Consider the following 25910-nt stretch of genomic DNA (forward strand, 5'->3'; position numbering starts at 1 on the left):
GGCGAGAGGGTGGGTCACGAAGCAGCCTCCTCCAACTTGTTGCTCTGCACCCTCACATGCATGGGCCAGCAAACCAGCCGGCTCCTTCATGGGGTCATTCAAACTGCCCCCCCCCCAACAGTAAGTTTTGTTTGGCTGCGGGTGGGGCTTGGGAGTGAGGGCAGAAAGGAGGCCAAAGCTGCTCAGTGCTCAACTCGAGGAACAGAAGGCAGGGAGAGATGCAGTGCGTCCAAGCCGACTTTCCTTTCCAGTTCCACACTTTTTGACTCGGGATACACGTCGAAGGATACACGTCGAAGGATGCGAGTTCCATTGCCTCGACTGGAGTGCAGTTAGGCACTTGATAAGTCCCTCAAGAAGAAAGGGAATGAAGGATTGACTACCATCTCCAGATCTGACCAAAGCCAAGGAGAAAGAGAGCGCAAAGAGAAAGAGAGAGAGCGCATAGTTGCGCCTCCAACGCGTCCTGGACTTTTCTTTGTTTCTGATCCTTAAAACGGGTTGGAAAAGCCGATTCCTTTTCCGGATTGGGGAGGATTGGGGAGGATTGGGTCCAACGAGACTCGGTGCAGAGGGAAGGCATCCCTTTCTGGATTGAATCTACCAAAAAACGGTGCTGGGAAGTCTCCTTTCAAAGCTGGTTTCGGATCAGAAAGGCGCACTTGGAGATCCTTCCTCTATCCAAGAAGGGGGCTGACTAAAGGGTGAAGTTTGGAGGAAAAAAAACCACAATTCAGGGGAAAAGAAGCCCACGGGGGAGAGGCAAGAGACAGTGCCAAGAAGGGGTTGTTTTGGGAATAGATTTGCTGAGAAAGGAAAGCGCAAAAAGTCGTGCGTAAAAGCGCAAAAAAGTCGTGCGTAAAAGCGCACAGCCAAGTCATTTCGCCTCCAAGGAAGCTCGCTTTTGAGCCTCGCAGGGATGCGTTTGGAGCTGGGCATCCAACCCCACAAGCTCTCCAACCAGAGCCAGGACCCCGGGGCCAAAGAGGGCCACTTGGAGACCCTGCTGGACTGCTCCCTCTTGGCTTGTGTGGCCGGCAGTTTGGGTCGTGTGGGGCACTTGGCGGTGGCGGTGTGCCTGGGCGGGATCCTGCTCCTGGGTGGCCTCAACAACCTGCTGGTGCTGCTGCTCTTCGCCAAGTTCCCGGCCATCCGGACCCCTCTCAACCTCCTCCTGCTCAACCTCAGCCTCAGCGACCTCCTGGCCTGCCTCTGCGGGACCTCCTTCGGATTCGCCTCCAGCCTCGAGGGCAGGTGGCTCTTTGGGCAAGCAGGCTGCCGCTGGTATGGCTTCGCCAATGCCCTCTTCGGTAAGCCCTGGGCTTGGGGAATCTCACTGCTGGAGGAGACCCAAAGGGGCCCGGGGGTCCTTTAGGAGGCCCCAAGCTCTTGCTTTTCTGGTCAATTCAAACGAGAGAGGCTTCAAGCCTGATCTTGAGAGAGTCCCTAATAATAATAATAATAATAATAATAATAATAATAATAATAACTAGCTGTCCCCTGCCAGGCGTTGCTGTGGCCCAGTTTGTTGATCTGGAAAATAAAGTAATGAGAAAGTGTTGGTTTCTAATATATGTAATTCCTTTCTGCTTGTGAGTAAACAGTATTTCTTGTTGTTTCTTTGTCAGTGTTGATGTGGAGAGTGTCTGGTTTGCCTACTCTGGAATATGCAACATATCATAGTCCTTCTTCAGGGATCCCTTTCAAATCTATGATACTATGTGTGTGTGTGAATCATATCTATATCTATGACTGGATGGCTCTTTGTCAGGAGGGCTTTGATTATGTTTCCTTGCCCTAGTGAAGGGAGTTGGACTGGATGGCCTTGAGTATTTTCTGTTGGTCATGGGGGTTCTGTGTGGGACGTTTGGTCCTATTCTGTCGTTTGTGGAGTTCAGCACACTCTTTGATTGTAGGTGAACTATAAATCCCAGTAACCAGAACTCCCAAATGTCAAGGTCTATTTCTCCCAAACGCCATCTATGGGCATTTGGGCATATGGAATATTCGTGCCAGGTTTGGTCCAGATCCATCATTGTTTGAATCTAGGTTCTTGTGGGTTTTTTCGGGCTATATGGCCATGTTCTAGAGGCATTTCTCCTGACGTTTCGCCTGCATCTATGGCAAGCATCCTCAGAGGTTGTGAGGTCTGTTGGAAGTAGGAAAAATTTATTTATTTATTTATTTATTTATTTATTTATTTCTTGCATTTGTTAGCCGCCGCTCTCAGCCCTAGGGCGACTCGCGGCGGCGTACAGTACAAAAGGACACTTTACAAAAGAATCAACAACAATTAACATCACTAATACATACAACAACTTATACTAAAAATCCGCTCCGTCATGTTTAAGGAATCGTAGTCAATCTCGTCGTCGTAGTTCAGTCCGGTTGTCTTTACCCGTAGCATAGCACTTAATTGAAAGCCTGCTCGAAGAGCCAAGTCTTCAGGCCCTTACGAAAGGCCATGAGGGAGGGGGCCTGTCTGACATCAGCAGGGAGGGAGTTCCACAGCCGGGGGGCCACCACCGAGAAGGCCCTCTCTCTCGTCCCCGCCAGACGTGCCTGTGAGGCAGGCGGGATCGAGAGAAGGGCCTCCCCAGATGATCTCAAGGTCCTCGTGGGCTCGTAGGCCGAGATGCGGTTCGCAAGGTATTTTGGGCCGGAACCGTTTAGGCTGCCGCGCGCTGGACTAACATGGCTGCCGCGCGCTGGACTAGCTGCAGCTTCCGGGCCGTCTTTAAGGGCAGCCCCACGTAGAGAGCGTTGCAGTAGTCAAGACGGGATGTGACCAGAGCATGTACCACCGTGGCCAAGTCAGACTTCCCAAGGTACGGGCGCAGCTGGTGCACAAGCCGAAGCTGTGCAAATGCTCCCCTGGTCACCGCTGAAACCTGGGGGTCCAGGCTCAACGATGAGTCCAGGGTTACACCCAAGCTGCGAACCTGCGCCTTCAAGGGGAGTGCGACCCCGTCCAGCACAGGCTGTAACCCTATACCCTGCTCGGCCTTGCGACTGACCAGGAGTACCTCTGTCTTGTCTGGATTTAATTTCAGTTTGTTCGCCCTCATCCAGACCGTTACAGCGGCCAGGCACCGGTTCAGGACTTCGACAGCCTCCTTAGTAGCAGGTGGGAAGGAGTGACAGAGCTGGACATCATCTGCGTACAGATGACACCGCACCCCGAAACTCCGGATGATCTCACCCAGCGGCTTCATGTAGATAGGGTTTATATATCTGTGGAATGACCAGGGTGAGACAAAGGACACGACAACAGAGGGGGAGCAGGCAGGGACATCTAATTACCTCTCAACAAAAGTTTGCTCCAGGCACAGTCAGCACATTTTATACTAATCATGGTGGTCAGTTGAAGCATTCACACCTAGCTCCAGCAGACAAGAGTTCTTTGTCCCACCCTGCTCATTCCATAGATATATAAACCCCACCCCAGCCATTCCACAGATATATAAACCCATTTTTCCTACTTCCAACAGACCTCACAACCTCTGAGGATGCTTGCCATAGATGCAGGCGAAACGTCAGGAGAAATGCCTCTAGAACATGGCTCTGTAGTCCGAAAAAACCCACAAGAACCTAGTGATTCCAGCCATGAAAGCCTTCGACAATACATTGTTTGAATCCACAGTGCTCTCTGGATGAAGGTGAACTACAACTCCCAAACTCAAGGTCAATGCCCACCAAACCCTTCCAATATTTTCTGTTGGTCAAGGGTGTTCTGTGTGCCAAGTTTGGTTCAATTCCATCATTGATGGAGTTCAGAATGCTCTTTGATTGTAGGTGAACTATAAATCCCAGCAACTACAACTCTCAAATGACAAAATCATAATTTTTTGAGTGATGGTCACTCCTTGTGTTCTGAGATGTTTTGTTGCCAAATTGGGTGTGATTTCGTTCATTGGTTCTTTTGTTTTTAAGGAAATCATTATGCACAGAGCATTTATATATATATAGATAATAATAATAAAAAAACTTTATTTGTACCCTGCTACCATCTCCCCAAGGGACTCGGAGCAGCTTACATGAGGCCGAGCCCACAATCCAACAATAAAAACAATAGCAACAGTAATACAAACAATAAATAAAACTCATAAACAGAAAATAAGCAGTGGGTTGTAGGTTTTTTCGGGCTATATGGCCATGTTCTGGAGGCATTTCTCCCTACATTTCCCCTGCATCTATGGCAAGCATCCTCAGAGGTAGTGAGGTCTGTTGGAACTAGGAAAATGGGTTTATATATCTGTGGAATGACCAGGGTGGGACAAAGCACTCTTGTCTGCTGGAGCTAGGTGTGAATGTTTCAACTGACCCCCTTGATTAGTATTTGATTGCCTGGCAGTGCCTGGAGCAATCTTTTGTTGAGAGGTGATTAGATGTCCTTGTTTGTTTCCTCTCTGTTGTTGTGCTGTTTTAATTTTATAGTTTTTTTTAATACTGGTAGCCAGATTTTGTTCGTTTTCATGGTCTCTTCCTTTCTGTTGAAATTGTCCACATGTTTGTGGATTTCAATGGCTTCTCTGTGTAGTCTGACATGGTGGTTGTTGGAGTGATCCAGCCAGGCATGTAGCTGGGGACGGGGGGGGGGGGGGGGGGACGGGGGAGACGGGGGGGCTGGGGGGCTTCAGCACCCCCCCCCATAATTCTCATGGTGGTCCGCGAGAAGGCCTTACTGGTACATTATTTAAACTGTTATGTTTATTCATATCATGATCTGATCACCATGCTCAATATATCCCATATGCATGGGGTATTGGGGTAATGATACAAAAGATTTGTTAGGATAGACCCTCTTTCACTCAGACTCAGCCCCCCCCGAACCAAACTCAGCCCCTCCCCCCCCCCCGAATCAAAATCCTGGCTACGGGCCTGGTTCCAGCATTTCTGTGTACTTGAATAATATGCTGTGTCCACACCTAGCTCCAGCAGACAAGAGTCTTTTGTCCCACCCTGGTCATTCCACAGATATATAAGCCCTTTTTCCTAGTTCCAACAGACCTTACTACCTCTGAGGATGCTTGCCATAGATGCAGGCGAAACGTCAGGATAAATGCCTCTAGAACATGGCCGTATAGCCCAAAAAAACCTACAAGAACCCAGTGATTCCACCCATGAAAGCCTTCGACAATACTGAAAATAACCAGTAAACATCAACAATAACACAACGACGTTTAAAAAACCCATGACTGGGCCAAATGCAATAGTTAAAATTTTAAAAATAATGCTGAGCATGACCAGGTGAAATACATAACTAGGACAGAATTTTTGGAGAAGAATGGGGCGTGCAGACAATCCTAGATCACTAATAAAGTGTGTTTAGGGACATATTGCTGGGAGTTTCCTTATTCTGGGAAGGCACACTGGAACAACCACGTTTTCAGGCTCCTCCTAAAGACTGCCAGAGTTGGGGCATGCCAGATGTCCTTGGGGAGTGAGTTCCAGAGTCAGGGGGCCACCACCGAGAAGGCCCTCTCCCTCGTCCCCACCAATTGCTCCTGCGATGGAGGTGGGAGCGCGAGCAGGGCCTCTCCAGATGGCTTGGGGAATCGCACTGCTGGAGGAGACCCGGAAGGGCCTGGGAAAGAAAGAAGGGGCCCGGGGGTCATTTAGGAGACCCCAAGCACTTGCTTTTCTGGTCAATTCAAATGAGAGAGGCTTCAAGCCTGATCTTGGGAGGGTCCCTACTAACCAGGGCTGCAGTCCAAAAGGCCCTCATCATTTTAAAAAAATTGGTACTCAAATAATAATAATAATCATCATCATCATCTTTATTTGTACCCCACTACCATCTCCCCAAGGGACTCGGTGCGGCTTACATGAGGTCAAGCCCAACGACACATCAATAAACAAAACTTCAATAAACAAAACATCAATAAAACAATCAATACGATACAAATAATATAAATCACATAAACAAAAAAATAGGCAATAAACAATCAACAGTAACATACAAGCATTTAAAACCAATGGCCGGGCCAAATGTAATAGATTAAAATTAAAAAAAATAATGCTGACGTGAACAAGGTAGGATATAACTGGGGTAGGATTTTGAGAGAGAAATGAGGGAACGCAGTCAGTCTTAAATCAGTGGTAAAGTGCATTTTGGGGGCATATTTCTGAGAGTTTTCCTTATTCTGGGAAGGCACACTGGAACAACCACATTTTCAGACTCCTCCTAAAGACTGCTAGAGTTGGGGCATGTCTGATGTCCCTGGGAAGTGAGTTCCAAAGTTGGGGGGGCCACCACCAAGAAGGCCTTCTCCCTCGTCCCCACCAATCGCACCTGTGAAGGAAATGGGAGCACAAGAAGGGTATCCAGATGATTGAAGAGATTGTGTGGGTTCGTACACAGAAATGCAGTCACGCAGATAGGCGGGTGCCAAACTGTTTAGGGCTTTGTAGTAAGAACCTGCACCTTGAATTGGAACCGGAAAATGAACGGCAGCCAGTGGAGCCAATGCAATTCTATCTATCTATCTATCATCTATCTATCTATCTATCTATCTATCTATCTATCTATCTATCTATCTACACCCCGCAGGGGACTCAGGGCGGATTACAATGTACACATACATGGCAAACATTCAATGCCATAGACACACAGCACATATAGACAGACAGTCAGAGGCTATTTAACCTTCCAATTTTCTAGCCACTAGGGGAGCTGTCGCTTCACCATCCATCTGCGACACTGATGAAGTACTTTCCGCATTCCTCACATGCTTTTGCTGGAGATTTTTTTATGGCCTCATAAATTTGTTAAATTAGCTTCCCCACACATAGGTGGTACCTAAATTTCCTACTTGACAGATGCAACTGTCTTTTGGGTTACAACAAGCTACACAATTGGTTGGAAGCTCACTCCGACCCGGGCTGGCTTCGAACTCATGACCTTATGTTCAGAAGTTAAGTTAGAGAAGGAAGGAAGGAAGGTGAGAAGGGAAAAAAGGGAAAGAAGGAAGGAAAGAGGGAGTGAAGGAAGGGGTGAAGATGTAGAGAAAGAGGGAGGGAAGGAAACAAGGAAAGAAGGAAGGAAAGAGAGACGGCAGAAAAGAAAGAAAAAGGGGGAAGGAAGGAAAGAGATAGAGAAGGAAGGAAGAAGAGGAGGAAAGATGGGAAGGAAGGAAGGAAGGAAGGAAGGAAGGAAGGAAGGAAGGAAAGAGAGAGTGAAGGAAAGAAGGAAGGAGGGAAAGAAGGTGTGAAAGAGGGAAGGTTGGCCACAGCAACGCCTGGCGGATACAGCTTGTGTGTGTGTGTGTGTGTGTGTGTATGTATACATATACATATACATACACACAGAAAACTATGTGTAAGCACACACAAATATACACATATATATACACATGCACACATACATATACACATATATTTACATATACACATGCACACATACACATATGATGGAGCCCCCGGTGGCGCAGTGGGTTAAAGCACTGAGCTGCTGAGTTTGTTGATAGAAAGGTCGCAGGTTTGATTCCGGGGAGCGGCGTGAGCTTCCGCTGTCAGCCCTAGCTTCTGCCAACCTAGCAGTTCAAAAACATGCAAATGTGAGTAGATCAATAGGTACCGCTCCGGCGGGAAGGTAACGGCGCTCCATGCAGTCATGCCGGCCACATGACCTTGGAGGTGTCTACGGACAATGCTGGCTCTTCGGCTTAGAAATGGAGATGAGCACCACACCCCAGAGTCAGACATGACTTGACTTAATGTCAGGGGACTACCTTTACCTTTACCTTACATACACATATATAAATACACACATATATATACACAACCAAACACATATACTCAATATACACATACACATATAAACACAGAAATAGACAAATATATACACACACATATGCACACACACATATACATCTATCTATCTAGCTATCTATCTATCTATCTATCTATCTATCTATCATCTATCTATCTATATACAAACACACATATATACACATATACACAAATATATACACACACATAAACATATATATATACACACATAAACATATACACAGACTGGGCCACAGCAATGTGTGGCAGGGGACGGCTAATAATAATAATAATAATAATAATAATAATAATAATAATAATAATACACTTTATTTATATTCCGTTCTATCTCCCCGAGGAGACTCAGAGCAGATTACAACATAAACAGAAAGGTAAATATTCAATGCCTGTAATATAGTGAGATAAAAATAACACATAAATACACAGAACAAAGGTAAAAGCTTCCCGTTTCATCTCCGGCTTTCTGGAGGCGGTGCTGAACTCTTGCCATGGGGAGATGCTCTTGTTCCATTTCCAAGCCAAGGAGCCTGTTGTCCATAGACACTTCTGGGTCATGTTTTGCTGGCCTGGCTGCCATTCTATACTTTCCCATGGTACATATTGATCTACTCACATTTGCATGTTTTTGAACTGAATAAAACAACCAAGTTCAGACTAAAACTCGGAGCGAATTCTCCGAGACAGGAACTGCTTCCTGCTGCTCCCCCAAAGTGACCCTGTCACCTCTGACCCGCTCTCTCTCTCTTTCCAAGGCATTGTTTCCATGCTTTCCCTTTCCATCCTCTCCTACGGACGTTACATGATGGTCCTGAGGAAGCCCTCCAAGAGCATGACCGCTAGCTACTCCAGATCCTTCCTCTGCATCGGGGGCATCTGGCTCTACTCCTTGTTCTGGACTCTGCCCCCGCTTTTCGGCTGGAGCAACTTGACCCACCAAGAATCCGGGGAGAGCTGCTCCACTACTTGGTCCCTCAAGACGGCCCTCAACTTTTCCTACGTCATTTGCTTCTTCGTCTTCTGCCTCATCTTGCCGCTGGTGGCCATGACCTATTGCTATGGCCGGATCCTGCAAATCATCCGAAAGGTAAGTGAAAGGCCTGTCAGTGGAATGGTGGCAAACCTCTTGGAGCATGTGAAAATCAGCTGGTAAGCATGTTAACTGAAAAATGCAAATCACGAAGCTGATTGGTTGGGCCGTGCCTGAGAAGCTAGCTGAGTCTGGGAGTTTTGGCAACAGTTACATGTCTAGGTTTTCTGTACAGGGAGCTTACCAAGACAGTTAGCATTTCTCCTTCTGGGCTGCTGGGAGAAAGAGTCTTCACATGGACAGGTAAGGACCATTTGAATCTCTCTCAAAGGACATTGTGTGAGTCAATGCAACTGTTCACATGTGGTTTCGGAGTCGGGCCGCCAGACAAAGGATTTCGCTTGGCAAACTTTTGATCACTTCACACTGGGGGCAAAAGACCCTCGAAAAGTCTTTTTCCTCTGAAACTGTTTCTTGCATTCAAAACTCTACACAGCGGACATCCACCCCAGCCTCTTCATTGTGTCATATCTGATGGCGACAGGAAAAACCGGATTAAGTAATCATTATTTATCACCAACCCATCAAAGGACAATAGACTTGGCTTCTTTCACAGGCCAGTTTTCAGACTCAAGAGCTCCAAGGCATGAAAATCCCATAATCCACTCATGAAAGCATTGTTTCTTCTTCATCCTGCCTCCTCTCCTCCTGATTCACGAGAGCGCCGAGGCGGTGGGAGCTTCATAATAGGCTCCTGCACAGCGGAGGAGCTCTGTGATTGGCTCTGGTGTGGGGAGGGCGGCTGTGCCTTCTCCCAGCTGTTATCGCGTCAACGAATCACCTTTGAGCCGGGAGGAGGGTGGGGAGCGGGAATTTTGAAACTTCTAAGCCTGTATTTCCTATAAAAATGCCTCTGATCTCTGTAACCACATGCTCTGTAGGTGAATGATTGCTACATTGCATCCTTTTCAGCTGAATCGCTAATAAAAACACCTTGGTGCCGCTTCTTCAACTTTGGTGAGATTCCTTTTGGATTTTTAAGGAAATAAAATTGCTGAAAATCAGGCTTCTCCTAGCTCGCCAAAGTAGTGATCCTTCTTTGGTGGGGTCCCAGGGTCTCTCCTCCTGGGGCAGACTCTCCTAAAGTTCCTATCGACTTAACTGCATACATGTTGCTCTGCATAACAAAGAGTACACATTTTGTTCTTTACTGATCATCTGCAAAACGGTGGCGCAGTGGGTTAAACTGCTTTGCTGGCAGGACTGAAGACCGATAGGTCGCAGGTTCAAATCCAGGGAGAGGCGGATGAGCTCCCTCTGTCAGCTCCAGCTCCTCATGCAAGGACATGAGAGAAGCCTCCCACAAGAATGATAAAATCATCAAATCATCTGGGCGTCCCCTGGGCAACGTCCTTGTAGACAGCCAATTCTCTCACAAAAGAAGCGACTTGCAGTTTCTCAAGTCGCTCCTGACACAACAACAAAAAAATCTGCAAAACTAGCAAAACAGTGTGTGAATTGGTAAAGACATGAACTATGCATGATCTTCATTCCACCACAAAACCCACTCCAGAATTTAATCCAGACTTCCAAGTGTGGAAGCAATTGCCATACTGTGTATCAGAGGCCTCCTTACATGGACACTTGATTCAAAACATGGGGTACATCCACACTGTATCATTAAAATGCAATTTAACATTGCTTTCACTCTTGTGGCTCAGTGCTACATAAGAGTTGGACTCCTTAGTGGATGATCTACAAAGGGAACTGGACAGGAGGAATGTTTCCCTGTTGGTTCTCTTGGACTTCTCAGTGGCCTTTGATACCATAGACCACAGTATCCTTGTGAGACGCCTCATGGGAATGGGACTTGGAGGTACTGTTTTATTGTGGTTCCGGTCCTTTCTGGAGGGCTGCTCTCAGAAGGTGTTGCTAAGGGAATCCTTCTTGGCCCCACAGCCTTTGTCCTGTGGGGTCCTGCAGGATTCATTTTTGTCCCCCATGTTAACATTGATATCAGTGTATTGTCGAAGGCTTTCATGGTCGGAATCACTGGGTTGTTGTAGGTTTTTTTTTTAGGCTATATGGTCATGTTCTAGCGTCATTCTCTCCTGATGTTTCGCCTGCATCTATGGCAAGCATCCTCAGAGGTAGTGAGATCTGTTGGGACTAGGAAAAGGGGTTTATATATCTGTGGAAGGACCAGGGTGGGACAAAGGACTTGTCTGCTGGAGCTAGGTGTGAATGTTTCAACCGACCACCTTGATTAGCATTTAAGACGAAAGCGGCAGCGACAAAACCCAAGGCACGAAACCAACACTTTGCCTTCTGCAAATATTCTCCGTTTCAGAGCCTACTTTTATCTTACACCTCATCATCCGAAGATGAGCTGACCTCCGCCCCGTCATAATCTCTTACAGCTGTCCTTGACTCCATACGTGAACTCCGACGCCCATCCCTCCAACTTCTCCATCTTCTGTCAAGACTTAGATTCCCCCCAAGACCCAGAAGTGTCTCCCGACTGCCAATCCCCACCACCAGAAAACCCCACAAATGTGTCACTAGACGTTGGCTCTGCACATACATCTTGTACCTCTTGTACCTTAGTCCAATCCAGTGTGTCATCCCCATCCTCATCACTCCCAGATCCATCACTCCTAGAGAAACCCATGAATGATTCCTCATCTGTAGGAGCAGTAAGTATATCCTGGATCTTCTTCCTTTGTTGCTCCCGAGTAACCCTCTTAGTTACTCTTAGTTCACATCCACTGTATCTCCTTCCTCTCCCTCACTCATTGACCCTTTGCTATCAGAAAACCCTTCAAATGAGTCTTCATCGGTAGGTGCCATAAGTATATCCCGGATCCTTTTCCTTTGTTGTTCCTCATCCAACTCTTGCTCACGAGCACCCCTTTTACCCCTTCTGACACCCATACTACCACTTGCAATGTTATTTACAGGCTCTACTACAACAGTAGTAGTACAGTAAATTAATTAATAAATAAGTTGTGTTTTCCAAAGTGAAACCTGCAATTGTTCGAGGCAGTGTCTTGTTCTGAAATCAAATCAGTCTCAAATCTCTCCTTGTAGCAGGTCTCTCGGTTTCCGGTGACGGCTGTCCAACGACGGGAGCAACGTATTTTGTGTATGGTGGTCACCATGGTCACCTGCTACTTCTTCTGCTGGGTGCCTTATGGAATCGTGGCGTTAATCGCAGTCTTCGGAAAGCCTGGGACCATCACCCCAGTGGTCAGCACCGTCCCATCCATTCTGGCCAAGGCCAGCACCGTTGTGAATCCCATCCTCTATGTCCTTCTGAACAAGCAGGTGAGCACCTTCCCTTGTTGCCATCATGGGCCCTTAAGTCGACTCCAACGGGTGACCTTCCTCCTGACTTTCCTTGGTGAGATTTCTTCAGAGGGGTTTAGCCTTCCTCTGTAGCTGAATGGGATTTGAATCTGCTTGAGCAAGTGTGGTGGTTTGGACACTGAACCTTGGAGACCAAGGTTTTGAATCTCCACTAAGTGTTGGTGGCCTTGGACCAGGCACACACTCTCAAGCTCAAAGGAAAGCAAAGGCAAAATACTTCTGAGCAAATCTTGCCAAGAAAAACCCATGGGACACTCTGTCGGTCAGAGGTAACTTAAAGGTACACAACAACATTAATGATTAAGGGTCTGGAGAACAAGCCCTATGAGGAGTGACATAAAGAGCTGGGCATGTTTGGCCTGCAGAAGAGAAGGCTGAGAGGAGACATGACGAGAACCATGTCTAAAGAGGTATTTTATTTATCGTATCAAAAGCAAACAGAGGGTAGAGTTGTAATCTATATAAATAAAAATGTAATGTTCGTTTGTGGGATTAACAGAACTCAAAAACCACTGGAAGAAATGACACCAAATTTGGCCACAAGACACCTACTAACCCAAGGTGTGACCATCACTAAAAAACCCCTGATTTTGTCTTTTGGGAGTTGTAGTTGCTGGGGTTTATAATTAACCTACAATGAAAGAGCATTCTGAACTCCACCAATGATGGAATTGAACCAAACATGGCATACAGGACTTCCATGACCAACAAAACACACTGGAAGGGTTTGGTGGGCATTGACCTTGAGTTTGGGAGTTGTAGTTCACCTACATCCAGAGAGCACTGTGGACTCAAACAATGATGGATCTGGACCAAACTTGACACAAAAATTCCATATGCCTAAATATGAACACAGATGGAGTTTGGAGGAAATAGACCTTGGCATTTGGGATTTGTAGTTACTGGGAATAGACCTTGGACCAAATGCCAAGGTCTATTTCCTCCAAACTCCATCTGTGTTCATATTTAGGCATATGGAATTTTTGTGTCAAGTTTGGTCCAGATCCATCATTGTTTGAGTCCACAGTGATCTCTGGATGTAGGTGAACTACAACTCCCAAACTCAAGGTCAATGCCCACCAAACCCTTCCACTACAATTAAAGAGCATTCTGAAACCCACAAATGACAGAAATGGGGCAAACTTCCCACACAGAACCCCCATGACCAACAGAAAATACTTAAGGCCATCCAGTCCAACTCTCTTCACCAGGGCAAGAAAACATAATCAAAGCCTTCCTGACAAAGAACCATCCAGTCATCAATATAGATAGATAGATAGATAGATATGATTCTCTCTCACACACACATATATCATATCCTAGATTTGAAAGAGACCCTTAAAGAAGGACTATGATATGTTGCATATTCCAGAGTAGGCAAACCAGACACTCTCCACATCAACACTGACAAAGAAACAACAAGAAATACTGTTTACTCGCAAGCAGAAAGGAATTACATAGATTAGAAACCAACACTTTCTCATTACTTTATTTTCCAGATCAACAGACTGGGCCACAGCAACGCGTTGCAGGGGACAGCTAGTCTATATAAATAAAAATGTAATGTTTGTTTGTGGGATTAACAGAACTCAGAAACCGCTGGGAAAATTGACACCAAATTTGGACACAAGACTGCACACAAGGCAATCTATGTCCTTCACTCAATAAAACCAAAAAAAAATAATAACTTTAACCCCCCTCCCCCCCAAAACCAAGAATTCATAACAGCACATGCGCAAGTGTTCCCCCCCCCCCCCGCCCCCAAGGAAAATCCGTTGCAAGCCAAATCCAACGGGCTCCTTTTTCCTGCCGCAGCCGCAGGGTGCCTTTCATGTGACCCTGCCTGCGTGCCCAACCGGTAAACAGGCGGGAAGGCGCCCCGCAGCCATGGCAGAAAAAAGAAGGGCCGATGCTGGGTGAGCAAGGCCTGCCTCCAGGCCCGTAGCGAGGGAGTGGTTTTAGGGGTTCAACCTCCCCCTCCCCCCGAAATGTTTCAGATTTTTTTTAAAAAAACCTGGTTTACTCATGAATTTTAACTGGTTAACCAAATCCCCATGCTAAGTCTGAGATGCAAAAAATCAAGAGTCCCTCCAGAACTGCAAGCACCATCTAAAGCAAATATTGACAATTTATTCACACTGTCATTACTTGCAGCAATAGCCGATGTAGTGAAGCAACCAAGTTGGGGGCCAGACTTGGTGGAGGTGGTTGACAGGGGCGGAGCTGCAGGCTATTGAAGGCTGCTCTGCCCCCTGCTGTGCTCTTTGCTTCAGCGTGAGCTAGGAGGCAGGTTTCAACCCCACCCACCCCCAAAATTTTGAACTCTCCCCGAAATTTTCACCCCCCCCCCCAAATTGTCAACCCTCCCCGAAATTTTTTTCTGGCTACGGCCCTACTTGCCTCAAAAGCGCCTTCCACCTGCTCCACTCCTGGCTGTGAGGCTCCCTTCCTGCCAGCACCCAGGCAAGAGGTAAAGAAGAGAAGGAAGGGAAGAGGGAGAGAAGAAGGAAGAGAAAGAAAGAGGGAGGGAAAGAAAGCAAGAAAGAGAGAAGGAGGGATGGAAACGAAGAGCAAAGGAAGGAAGGAAAGAAAGAGGGAGAGAAGGAAGAAAGGAGAGAGGGAAGGAAAATAAAAGAAAAGGAGGGAGGGAGGGAGGAAAGAGAGAAGGAAAGGAAAAAAGGAAGGAACGAAGGAAAGAGGGAGAGAAGGAAGGAAGAAAGGCGAGAGAGAAAGAGGGAGGGAATGTTTTGTGTCTTTAATATAAGACCTAATCTGTTTCACATGCGGTTGTAGAAAGGAGTCAACAAATTACCCAGTAGGGCTGGGTAACCACGGAAAAATTTGTTTCTAAACTCGATTCGTTTTTAAGGGGTCCATCACGTTTCGTTTCTTTAAAGAATTCCGAAATTTTCCTTTTAAAAATTTCGAAATATACGAAATTTCATAAATTTCGAATCGATTCGTTAATGGCAGACGCGATTGCGCAATATGCTAAAAAAAACTCAAAATATGCTAAAAATATGCTGAAAAAAACCTCCAAATGGGACAGGGGGAACTTCTGAAGCTTCCCTCTCTCTCTGTTGTTGACTGTTGGTGTGATAAAACAAACAACAACTATAAAACTTGCACCAGGCATGCGAAAATAATTACGAAACAATTTCGAAACAATTTCGAAACAATTTTGAAACAATTTCGAAACAATTTCGAAATAATTACGAAATAAATGGAAACATTGTTTCAAATCTATTTAACTCCTCACACTATTCCAAAATGGCTCAATATCGGATCGTAAGCTAATTTAAATACGAATTAATAACAAATTACGAAATTAACGAACGAAACCGCCCAGCCCTATTAGCCAGTGGTTCAAGAATGGAACCAGAACCAGACACTATAGGTCGGCCTACCGGGGGTCTAATATTTTTGTGTATTTTAGGCAATGTATAAAACACAGGGATACGTGGATGTGATTTTGACAAACTGTGATTTTGAAAAAAAAGGTGGCCTGACAAACTGTGTGTTGCCGTGGACAAATTTTACCTAATCAAGAAGCTCTGAATTAAGAGACATGTAAAAAGGTTCACAAACTGTGTATTGTTATTGACAAATTTATTTTCGGAAGAACTTTAAAACGGATGTGTATCTTGCTGTGAGAATTTGCTGTTTATACTGTTGTTGTTCATTCATTCAGTTGCCTCCGACTCTTCGTGACCTCATGGACCAGTCCACGCCAGAGCTCCCTGTCGGCCGTCACCACCCCCAGCTCCTTCAAGGTCAGTCCAGTCACTTCAAGGATGCCATCCATCCATCTTGCCCTTGGTTGGCCCCTCTTCCTTTTGCCTTCCACTTTCCCCAGCATCATTCCCTTCTCTAGGCTTTGCTGTCTCCTCATGATGTGGCCAAAGGACTTCCACTTTGTCTCTAGTCTCCTTCCCTCCAGTGAGCAGCCGGGCTTTGTTTCCTGGAGGATGGACTGGTTGGATCTTCTCGCAGTCCAAGGCACTCTCAGCACTTTCCTCCAGCACCACAACTCAAAAGAATCGATCTTCCTTCGCTCCACCTTCCCTAAGGTCCAGCTCTCACATCCGTAGGTGATTACAGGGAATACCATGGCTTTGACTAGGCAGATCTTTGTTGCCAGTCTGATGTCTCTACTCTTCACTATTTTATCGAGACTGGACATTGCTCTCCTCCCAAGAAGGAAGCGTCTTCTGATTTCCTGGCCACAGTCTGCATCTGCAGTAATCTTTGCGCCTAGAAATACAAAGTCTGTCATGGCCTCCACAAAATGTGGAGGCTGTTTATACTACACTAGATAAATAATTTTTGGTTTAGATAACTGTATGCTGTATAACTTGTACTGGATTTCTCTACGTTGAATATTGTGGCAATTAAGCCAAGACATAATATACATAAGTGTTTCACTCTTGGTCTTCAGGGACCTTTTGCCTCTTCCAATGGCTTCAAACTACAGGAAAGGAGATTCAACTTAAACATTAGGAAGAACTTCCTGACTGTGAGAGCTGTTCAGCAGTGGAACTCTCTGCCCCAAAGTGTGGTGGAGGCTCCTTCTTTGGAGGCTTTTAAACAGAGACTGGATGGCCATCTGTCAGGGCATTTTGAATGTGATTTTCCTGCTTCTTGGCAAAATGGATTTGGACTGGATGGCCCACGAGGTCTCTTCCAACTCTAGGATTCTATGATTCTATAAGTCCTAGGCCGTCACTCCATATCACCGCACCAGCCGTGATCCCATATTTTCCAATTTGGCAGGGAAAAAATCCTGATTGGACTCCTGTCATCCCACTTTTTGGACTTCTTGGAAAACATCCCATATTTAGAAGTAGGAAATATGAAATTTTAGAACCAAAAAGTCATCAGGGACAATGCCATTGGTGGCCACAAGGAGACAGTCAGACGTAGCTTATGGGATTTGTACACCTTCTTCTTCAAGATTTGATGGTTGATCATTATTGGTTACAGGTTGGCATAGTTATTGTGTTCCTCTAGTTTGGATTGTGCTTAACGTTTTGACTTAAGATGTTTATAGTAGATCCAAAGGACTGCAATGACAGATCTGGAAGCAAAGTGGTAGATAGATACCACCTAAAGCAGTGTTTCTCAAAACCGCTGACCTGCTGAACTTGCTGACTGAAAGGTTGGTGGTCCGAATCGAGGGAGCGGAGCGAGCTCCCGCTGTTAGCCCCAGTTTCTGCCAACCTAACCGTTCGAAAAAATGCAAATGTGAGTAGATCAGTAGGTAGCACTTCTGCGGGAAGGTAATGCCGCTTCATGCAGTCATGACCTAAGAGGTGTCTACGGACAATGCCAGCTCTTTGGCTTAGAAATGGAGATGAGCACCAAAGGTTCAGGGGAAACCTTTACGTTTACTTTACTAGTCCAGCCCCATTCTGCCATGCAGGAAAAGCACCATCCAATTCTACATTGCTACTTCAACTCCCACAATTCCTAACAGCTGGTGAAAAAGCTTCACAGATTCTTTTCTCATTGAGGAAAAGGGAATTACGCATCATTTTTAAAAGCTCCATTCCACAGTTGAGCACATTTCTACACAGTCAGGATCATAGGCTGCACCAGTATCTAAAATTTCATAAAACAAGAAGAACAAGCTGAGGATCAATCTCGACAAGACAGAGGTCCTCCTGGTCAATCGTAAGCCAGATCGGGGTATAGGGTGGCAACTTGTGCTGGACGGGGTTACACTCCCTCTGAAGTCCCAGGTCCGCAGTCTGGGTGTCCTCCTGGATTCATCACTTACGCTTGAAGCTCAGGCGTCGGCAGTGGCCGGGAGGGCCTTCTCACAAGACTCGTGCGCCAGCTGCTACCGTACCTTGTGAAATTGGATCGAGCCAGGGTAGTCCATAGAATCATAGAATCAAAGAGTTGGAAGAGACCTCATGGGCCATCCAGTCCAACCCCATTCTGCCAAGAAGCAGGAATATTGCATTCAAATCACCCCTGACAGATGGCCATCCAGCCTCTGTTTAAAAGCTTCCAAAGAAGGAGCCTCCACCACACTCCACGGCAGAGAGTTCCACTGCTGAACGGCTCTCACTTCCCAAGGACATCAGACATTCCCCAATTCTGTCAGTCTTTAGGAGGAGCCTGAAAATGTGGTTGTTCCAGTGTGCCTTCCCAGAATAAGGAAAACTCTCAGCAATATGCCCTCAAAATGCATTTTACCACTGATTTAGGACTGACTGCGTTCCCTCACCTCTCTTTGAAAACCCTATCCCAATTATATCCTTGTTCATGCCCAGCATTATTTTTTAAATTTTAACTATTACATTTGGCCCGGCCTTAGGTTTTTAAATGCTTGTGTGTTACTGTGTATTGTCTATTGTTTATTTTGTTTATGTGATTCATATTAATTGTATTGTATTGATTTTTTTTTTGTTATTGCTTTTGTTTTTGATGTACTGCGAGCTTGGCCTCATGTAAGCCGCACCGAGTACCTTGGGGAGATTGTAGTGGGGTATAAATAAAGTTTTATTGGGTTGTTGTAGTTTTTTTCGGGCTATATGGCCATGGTCTAGAGGCATTTTCTCCTGACGTTCCGCCTGCATCTATGGCAAGCATCCTCAGAGCTAGTGAGGTCTGTTGGAACTAGGAAAAAGGGTTTATATATCTGTGGAATGACCAGGGTGGGACAAAGAACTCTTGTCTGCTGGAGCTAGGTGTGAATGTTTCAACTGACCACCTTAATTAGCATTTGATGGCCTGGCTATTGTTTGGTGTGGCTTGTTAGTGCTTGGGGCAATCTTTTGTTGAGAGATGATTAGATGTCCCTGATTGTTTCCTCTCTATTGTTTTGCTGTTGTAATTTTACAATTTTTTAAATACTTGTAGCCAAATTTTGTTCATTTTCATGGTTTCCTCCTTTCTGTTGAAATTGTCCACATACTTAGGGTTTATATACTGGTCTGGCTACCAGTATTAAAAAAACTCTAAAATTACAACAGCACAGCAACAGAGAGGAAACAAACAAGGACATCTAATCACCTCTCAACAAAAGTTTGCTCCAGGCACTGTCAGGCCATTATATTTTAACCAAAGTGTTCAGTTGAAACATTCACACCAGCTCCAGCAGACAAGAGTCCTTTGTCCCACCCTGGTCATTCCACAGATATATAAACCCCTTTTCCTAGTTCCAACAGACCTCACTACCTCTGAGGATGCTTGCCATAGATGCAGGCGAAACGTCAGGAGAGAATGCCTCTAGACCACGTTCATATAGCCCGAAAAAACCTACAACAACCCAGTGATTCCGGCCATGAAAGCCTTCGACAAAGTTTTATTATTATTATTATTATTATTATTATTATTATTATTATTTGCTCCGCTGAGGGCACATGCTTCTCAGATGTTCCAGCCCTAAAATAAACCAGGGGAGAAGCTTGGGGAGATTAAATTCAGTGATTAATGCCTTGGCAAAAGTGAGAGAAAGAACAAGATGTTTCCAAAGCGATGCTCACGAAATCAATGTTCGGGCTTCTCTGTCTCACCTTTGCATTTTTTGGTGCTGAAAATCCAGATGTGTCTCACTGATAAGCCTTCACCTGACTTTCCAGGGTGAGTCAAGAGGCAAAAGGCTCTACCCTTAGTCAGGGATCTACAATAATCAGGCAAGGGGTTACCAGAAATCCTCTGTGAGCAAACCAGAAGCTCTTTCATCAGGCGGCATCATGAGGCCGCGCCGTGCCTCATGGGTTGTTCTGCTTCAAGGTGTCAAACCTCAGCTCCTTTGTGTAGAAAACCCTTCAGTTGTGGTTGTGCACCTTTTGGGTGCCATTAGCCTTGACTCGGCTGGCACTTTGGCTTCCCACCCTTGAGGCTGTCGATTGGTAAGAAGGGTGCCCTCCAAACCAAAGACGCAGTTCATATACTGTAGTGTTTCTCAACCTGGGAGTCGTGACCCCTGAGTGGGTCGCAAAGGGGTGTCAGAGGGGTCGCCAAGACCATCAGAAAACACAGTATTTTCTGATGGTCATGGGGATTCCATGTGGGAAGTTTGAGCCAATTCTATCATTGGTGGAGTTCAGAATGTTCTTTGACAGTTGGTGAACTATAAATCCCAGCAACTACAACTCCCAAAAGTCAAGGTCTATTTTCCCCAAGCTCCACCAGTGTTCAGATTTGGGCATATTGAGTATTCGTGCCAAGTTTGGTCGAGATCTATCATTGTTTGAGTCCACAGTGCTCTCTGGATATAAGCAAACTATAACTCCAAAAGTCAAGGTCAGTGCCCACCAAATCCTTCCAGTATTTTTTGTTGGTCATGGGGGTTCTGTGTGCCATGTTTGGTTCCGTTCCAATTTTGGTGGAGTTAGAATGCTCTTTGATTTTAGGTGAACTATAAATCCCAGTAGGAGCCCCCGATGGTGCAGTGGGTTAAAGCACTGAGCTGCTGAGCTTGTTGATCGAAAGGTTGCAGGTTCGATTCCAGGGAGCGGCGTGAGCTTCCGCTGTCAGCCCTAGCTTCTGCCAACCTAGCAGTTCGAAAACATACAAATGTGAGTAGATCAATAGGTACCGCTCCGGCGGGAAGGTAACGGCGCTCCATGCAGTCATGCTGGCCACATGACCTTAGAGGTGTCTACGGACAACGCTGGCTCTTTGGCTTAGAAATGGAGATGAGCACCACACCCCAGAGTCAGACATGATTGGACTTAAGGTCAGGGGACTACCGTTACCTTTACCTATAAATCCCAGTAACCACAATTCCCAAATTACAAAATCAATCTCTCCCCCCCCCCCCAACAACACGTATTCAAATTTGGATCTATTGGGTATTTGTGCCAAATTTGGTCCTGATCAATCATTGTTGGAGTCCAAAGTGGTCTCTGGATGTAGGTGAACTACAACTCCCAAATGTAAAGGTCTATTTTCCCCAAGCTCCACCAGTGTTCACATTTGGGCATATTGAGTATCCATGCCAAGTTCGGACCAGATCCACCATTTCATGAGTCCACAGTGCCCTCTGGATATAGGTGAACTACAACTCCCAAACTCAAGATCAATACCCACCAAACCCTTCCAGTGTTTTCCGTTGGTCATGGGAGTTCTGTGTGGCAAATTAGATTCAATTCCATCATTGGTGGAGTTCAGAATGCGCTTTGATTATAGGTGAACTATAAATCCCAGCAACTACAACTCCCAAATTACAAAATCACTCCTCCCCCAACCTCACTAGCATTTACATGTGGGTGTATTGGGTATTTGTGCCCAGTTTGGTCCAGTGAATGAAAATACGTCTTGCATATCTGATATTTACATTATGATTTATAACAGTAGTAAAATGACTGTTATGAAGTAGCAACGAAAACAATATTATGGTTGGGGGTCACCACAACATGAGGGACTGAATTAAGGGGTCACGGCATTAGGAAGGTTGAGAACCACTGATATACTGTGATCAGGGTCACCTTTGAAGACCTTTGGAGAACTTCTACTTACCCCAGTGTTTCTCAGCCTTCCTAATGCCGCGACCCCTTAATACAGTTCCTCATGTTGTGGTGACCCCCAATCATAACATTATTTTAGTTGTGAATCGTAAAATGTAAATATCTGATGTGCAGGATGTACTTCATTCACTGGACCAAATTGGACATAAATACCCAAATTTAAATACTTGTTGGGTTGGGGGGGGGGGGATTGATTTTGTCATTTGAGAGTTGTAGTTGCTGGGAGTTGTAGTTCACCTACAATCAAAGAGCATTCTGAACTCCACCAACAATGAAATTGAATTAAACTTGGTACAAAGAACTCCCATGACCAACAGAAAATACTGGAAGGGGTTTGATGGGCATTGACCTTGAGTTTTGGAGTTGTAGTTCACTTACATCCAGACAGCACTGTGAACTCAAACAGTTATGAATCTGGACCAAATTTGGCACGAATGCTCAATATGTCCAAATGTGAACACTGGTGGAGTTTGGAGGAAATAGATCTTGACATTTGAGAGTCGTAGTTGCTTGAATTTATAGTTCACCTACAATCAAAGAGCATTCTGAACCCACCAACAATGGAATTGAACTAAATTGGCACAAAGAACTCCCATGACCAACAGAAAATACTGGAAGGGGTTTGATGGGCATTGACCTTGACTTTTGGAGTTGTAGTTCACCTACATCCAGACAGCACTGTGAACTCAAACAGTTATGAATCTGGACCAAATTTGGCACGAATACTCAATATGCCCAAATGTGAACACTGGTGTAGTTTGGGGGAAATAGACCTTGACATTTAGGAGTTGTAGTCGCTTGAATTTATAGTTCACCTACAATCAAAGAGCATTCTGAACCCCACCAAGGATGGACTCGACCCAAACTTGGCACACAGAAATCCCATGACCAACAGAAAATACTGGAAAGGTTTCAAGCTTGCTACATCACACTCTTGTTCAATTTGTTGTCTACTAACACTCCAAACCAGTGTTTCTCAATTGGGGGGTTGGGACCCTGGCGGGGGGGTGGGGGCTACAAGGGGGTTTCAGAGGTGTCGCCAAAGACCATCATAAAATAGTCAATATGCCCAAATGTGAACATTGGTGGAGTTTGGGGAAAATAGACCTTGACATGTGGGAGCTGTAGTTGCTGGGACTTATAGTTCACCTACAATCAACGAGAACTCTGAACCCAGGACACAATGGATGTGCACCAAACTTGGCACACTACCAACATTGAATACTGGTGGGGTTGCGACGGGCTCTTTTTGAATTCTGATGAGCTGTAGTTCACTAATACCTATTGTGGTTGTTATTGCTTGTATTGATATATTGTGGGCTCGGCCTCATGTAAGCCGCACCGAGTCCCTTGGGAGATGGTAGCGGGGTATATATAAAGGATTATTATTGTTATTATTGTTATTATTATTATTATTATTATTATTATTAAGGACAAGTGGAGAGATTTTCAGCCTTCTCTGACAAAGGGATTCCTAAGACCATCAGAAATATGTCTTTGTGCCAAGTTAGGTCCAGATTTGTCATTGTTTGAGTTCACAGTGCTCTCTGGGTGTAGGTAACTACAACTCCAAAACTCAAGGTCAATGCCCACCAAACCCTTCCAGTATTTTCTGTTGGTCATGGGAGTTCTGTGTGCCAAATTTGGTTCAGTTCCATTGTTGGTGGAGTTCAGAATGCTCTTTGATTGTATGTCTCAATCCCAGCAACTACAACTCCCAAATGACAAAATCAATCCTCCCCGAACCCCACCAGTATTCAAATTTGGGCAGTTAGGACATTTGCACCACATTTGGTCCAGTGAATGAAAATACATCCTGCACATCAGATATTTCCATGATGATTGATAACAGTAGCAAAATTCCAGTTATGGAAGTAGCAACGAAAATAATTTCATGGTTGGGGTCACCACAACATGAGGAACTGGATTAAGGGGTCGGGGCATTAGGAGGGTTGAGAAACCCAGCTCCAAACAAACATAATGGTGCTTGTTTGTTCCAAAAACTGTTTCTAATGAGGGAGATCATTTGGAGTTTTGGAATTAGGTGTTATCTCTACGCAGATGATGTCCAAATCTGTCACTCCTTCTCACCTGTCACCAAGGAGGCTGTCCAAACCTTGAACCGGTGCTTGGCAGCTGTGTCGGACTGGATGAGAGCTAGCAAATTGAAACTGAATCCAGACAAGACAGAGGTCCTACTGGTCAGTCGTAAGACTGAACAGGGCATAGGGTTACAGCCTGTGTTAGATGGGGTTACACTCCCCCTGAAGACGCAGGTTCGCAGCTTGGGAGTGATCCTGGACTCATTGCTGAGCCTGGAAACCCAGGTCTCGGCGGTGGCCGGGAGAGCTTTTGCACAATTAAAACTTGTGCGCCAGTTGCGCCTGTACCTTGGGAAGTCAGATCTGGCCACAATGGTCCATGTTCATGTTACATCCCGAATAGATTACTGCAACACACTCTACGTGGGGTTGCCTTTGAAGACTGTTCAGAAACTTCAGTTAGTCCAGCGGGAGGCAGCCAGATTACTCACCGGAGCATCATACAGGGAGCATACCACCCCTCTGTTATGTCAGCTCCACTGGCTGCCGATCCAGTACCGAGCACAATTCAAAGTGCTGTTTCTGACCTACAAAACCCTACACGGCTCCGACCCAGCGTATCTGTCCGAACGCATCTTCCTCTACGTCCCGCCTCGGAGTTTAAAATCTTCTGGGGAGGCCCTTCTCTCAGCCCAACCTCTATCACAAGTGAGATTGGTGGGGACAAGGAGCAGGGACTTCTCGGTGGTGGCCCCTCACCTGTGGAATTCACTCCTTGGGGAAGTTAGGTCATCGACATCCCTCCTCTCTTTTAGAAGGAAACTAAAAACATGGATATGGGACCAGGCCTTTGGGTAATCTGGCAGATAGACAAAGGACAACGATGACTAGAATTGATAGGATTTGACAATGTGGAATGAACTTACGGATTCTGAGCTGGCGAACGTTGAGCATTAGATTGGTTTTATTGATTGTGATGTATAATTGATTGTTTTAATTGTTTTATAATTGCTGTTGATATGTTTTATCTTATTGTTTGTGTTGGCATCGAATTGTGGCTTTTGTAAGCCACTCTAAGTCCCCCCTCGGGGGTTGAGAAGGGCAGGGTGGAAATGTGCGAAATAAATAAATAAATAAATAAATAAATAAATAATTTACTGTGTTGGATTTCTTTCCTTCTCAGTTTTACCGATGTTTCACTGTCCTCATGAACTGTGACCCGCTTCCGAAGCACCTGGAGATGACTTTGTATTCGAAATGGAGCCGAAATCCCAACGTAGAGAGCCGGGAGGTTCCCGTTCGCTTGATAGGCATACAGAGAAGACTAGGGAGCACCAAAGTGAGGCCGAATCCTTCGGGAAGAAGCCCAAAAGACTTGCCACTTGCAACAGCTAGCACTTCGCCAAAGACCCTTTCAATGTCTTCCTCCAAGAACGAACGACCGCCTCTCAATTCTGCAGACCAAATCCTCAAAAGTTGACAGACTGAAATGGGAACCTTCTTTCTGCGAATGTGACAAAGACACAAATGCATTTGGATAGAGAGCCGCTTATTGACATGAGACGGCATTTCCTTGGAGGCATGAAAGTGTGGTGCTTTTATGGCAGCCGTCTTCCAGTTTAACCATCATGGATTCTTCCCCCAAATTGCCAGAGACCTCACTATCTCTGAAGATGCTTGCCATAGATGCAGGCAAAATGTTAGGAGAGAATGCCTCTAGAACAGCGTTCCTCAACCTGGGGGTCGGGACCCCTGGGGGGGGGGGTCGCGAGGGGTTGTCAGAGGGGTCGCCAAAGACCCATCAGAAAGGTGGAAGGTGAACTACATCTCCCCTAAATCACTGTCAGTTCATCCCAAATCCCTCCAGTACATTCTGTTGGTCATGGGGGTCCTGTGTTGGAAGTTTGGACTAATTCTATCATTGGTGGGTTCAAGGGACTCTTTGATTGTAGGTGAACTATAAATCTCAGCAACTACAACTCCCAAATACAGAGCTTTAATTTCCCCAAACTCCACCAGTGTTCACATTTGGGCATATTGAGTATTCGTGTGAAGTTTGGTCCAGATCTATTATTGTTTGAGTCCACAGTGCTCTCTGGATGTAGGTGAACTACAACTCCAAAACCCAAGGTCAGTGCCCACCAAACCCTTCCAATATTTTCTGTTGGGCATGGGAGTTCTGGGTGCCAAATT

The 25910-nt window shown here is 45.6% G+C and overlaps 1 protein-coding gene across 1 annotated transcript; it reads left to right on the forward strand.

Annotated features, from left to right (window-relative positions):
• Positions 1-540: 540 nt before the first annotated feature.
• On the forward strand, positions 541-25403 carry LOC132763069 (pinopsin-like). The gene is made up of 4 exons (XM_060756425.2): positions 541-1310; positions 8547-8878; positions 11912-12148; positions 24901-25403. Exons 1-4 carry the CDS (start codon positions 920-922, stop codon positions 25195-25197), a joined length of 1257 nt encoding a protein of 418 aa, XP_060612408.2. The 5' UTR covers positions 541-919; the 3' UTR covers positions 25198-25403.
• Positions 25404-25910: the final 507 nt, after the last annotated feature.

Source organism: Anolis sagrei, chromosome 10, assembly GCF_037176765.1.
Source record: "Anolis sagrei isolate rAnoSag1 chromosome 10, rAnoSag1.mat, whole genome shotgun sequence".
NCBI classification, from domain to species: Eukaryota; Metazoa; Chordata; class Lepidosauria; order Squamata; family Dactyloidae; genus Anolis; species Anolis sagrei.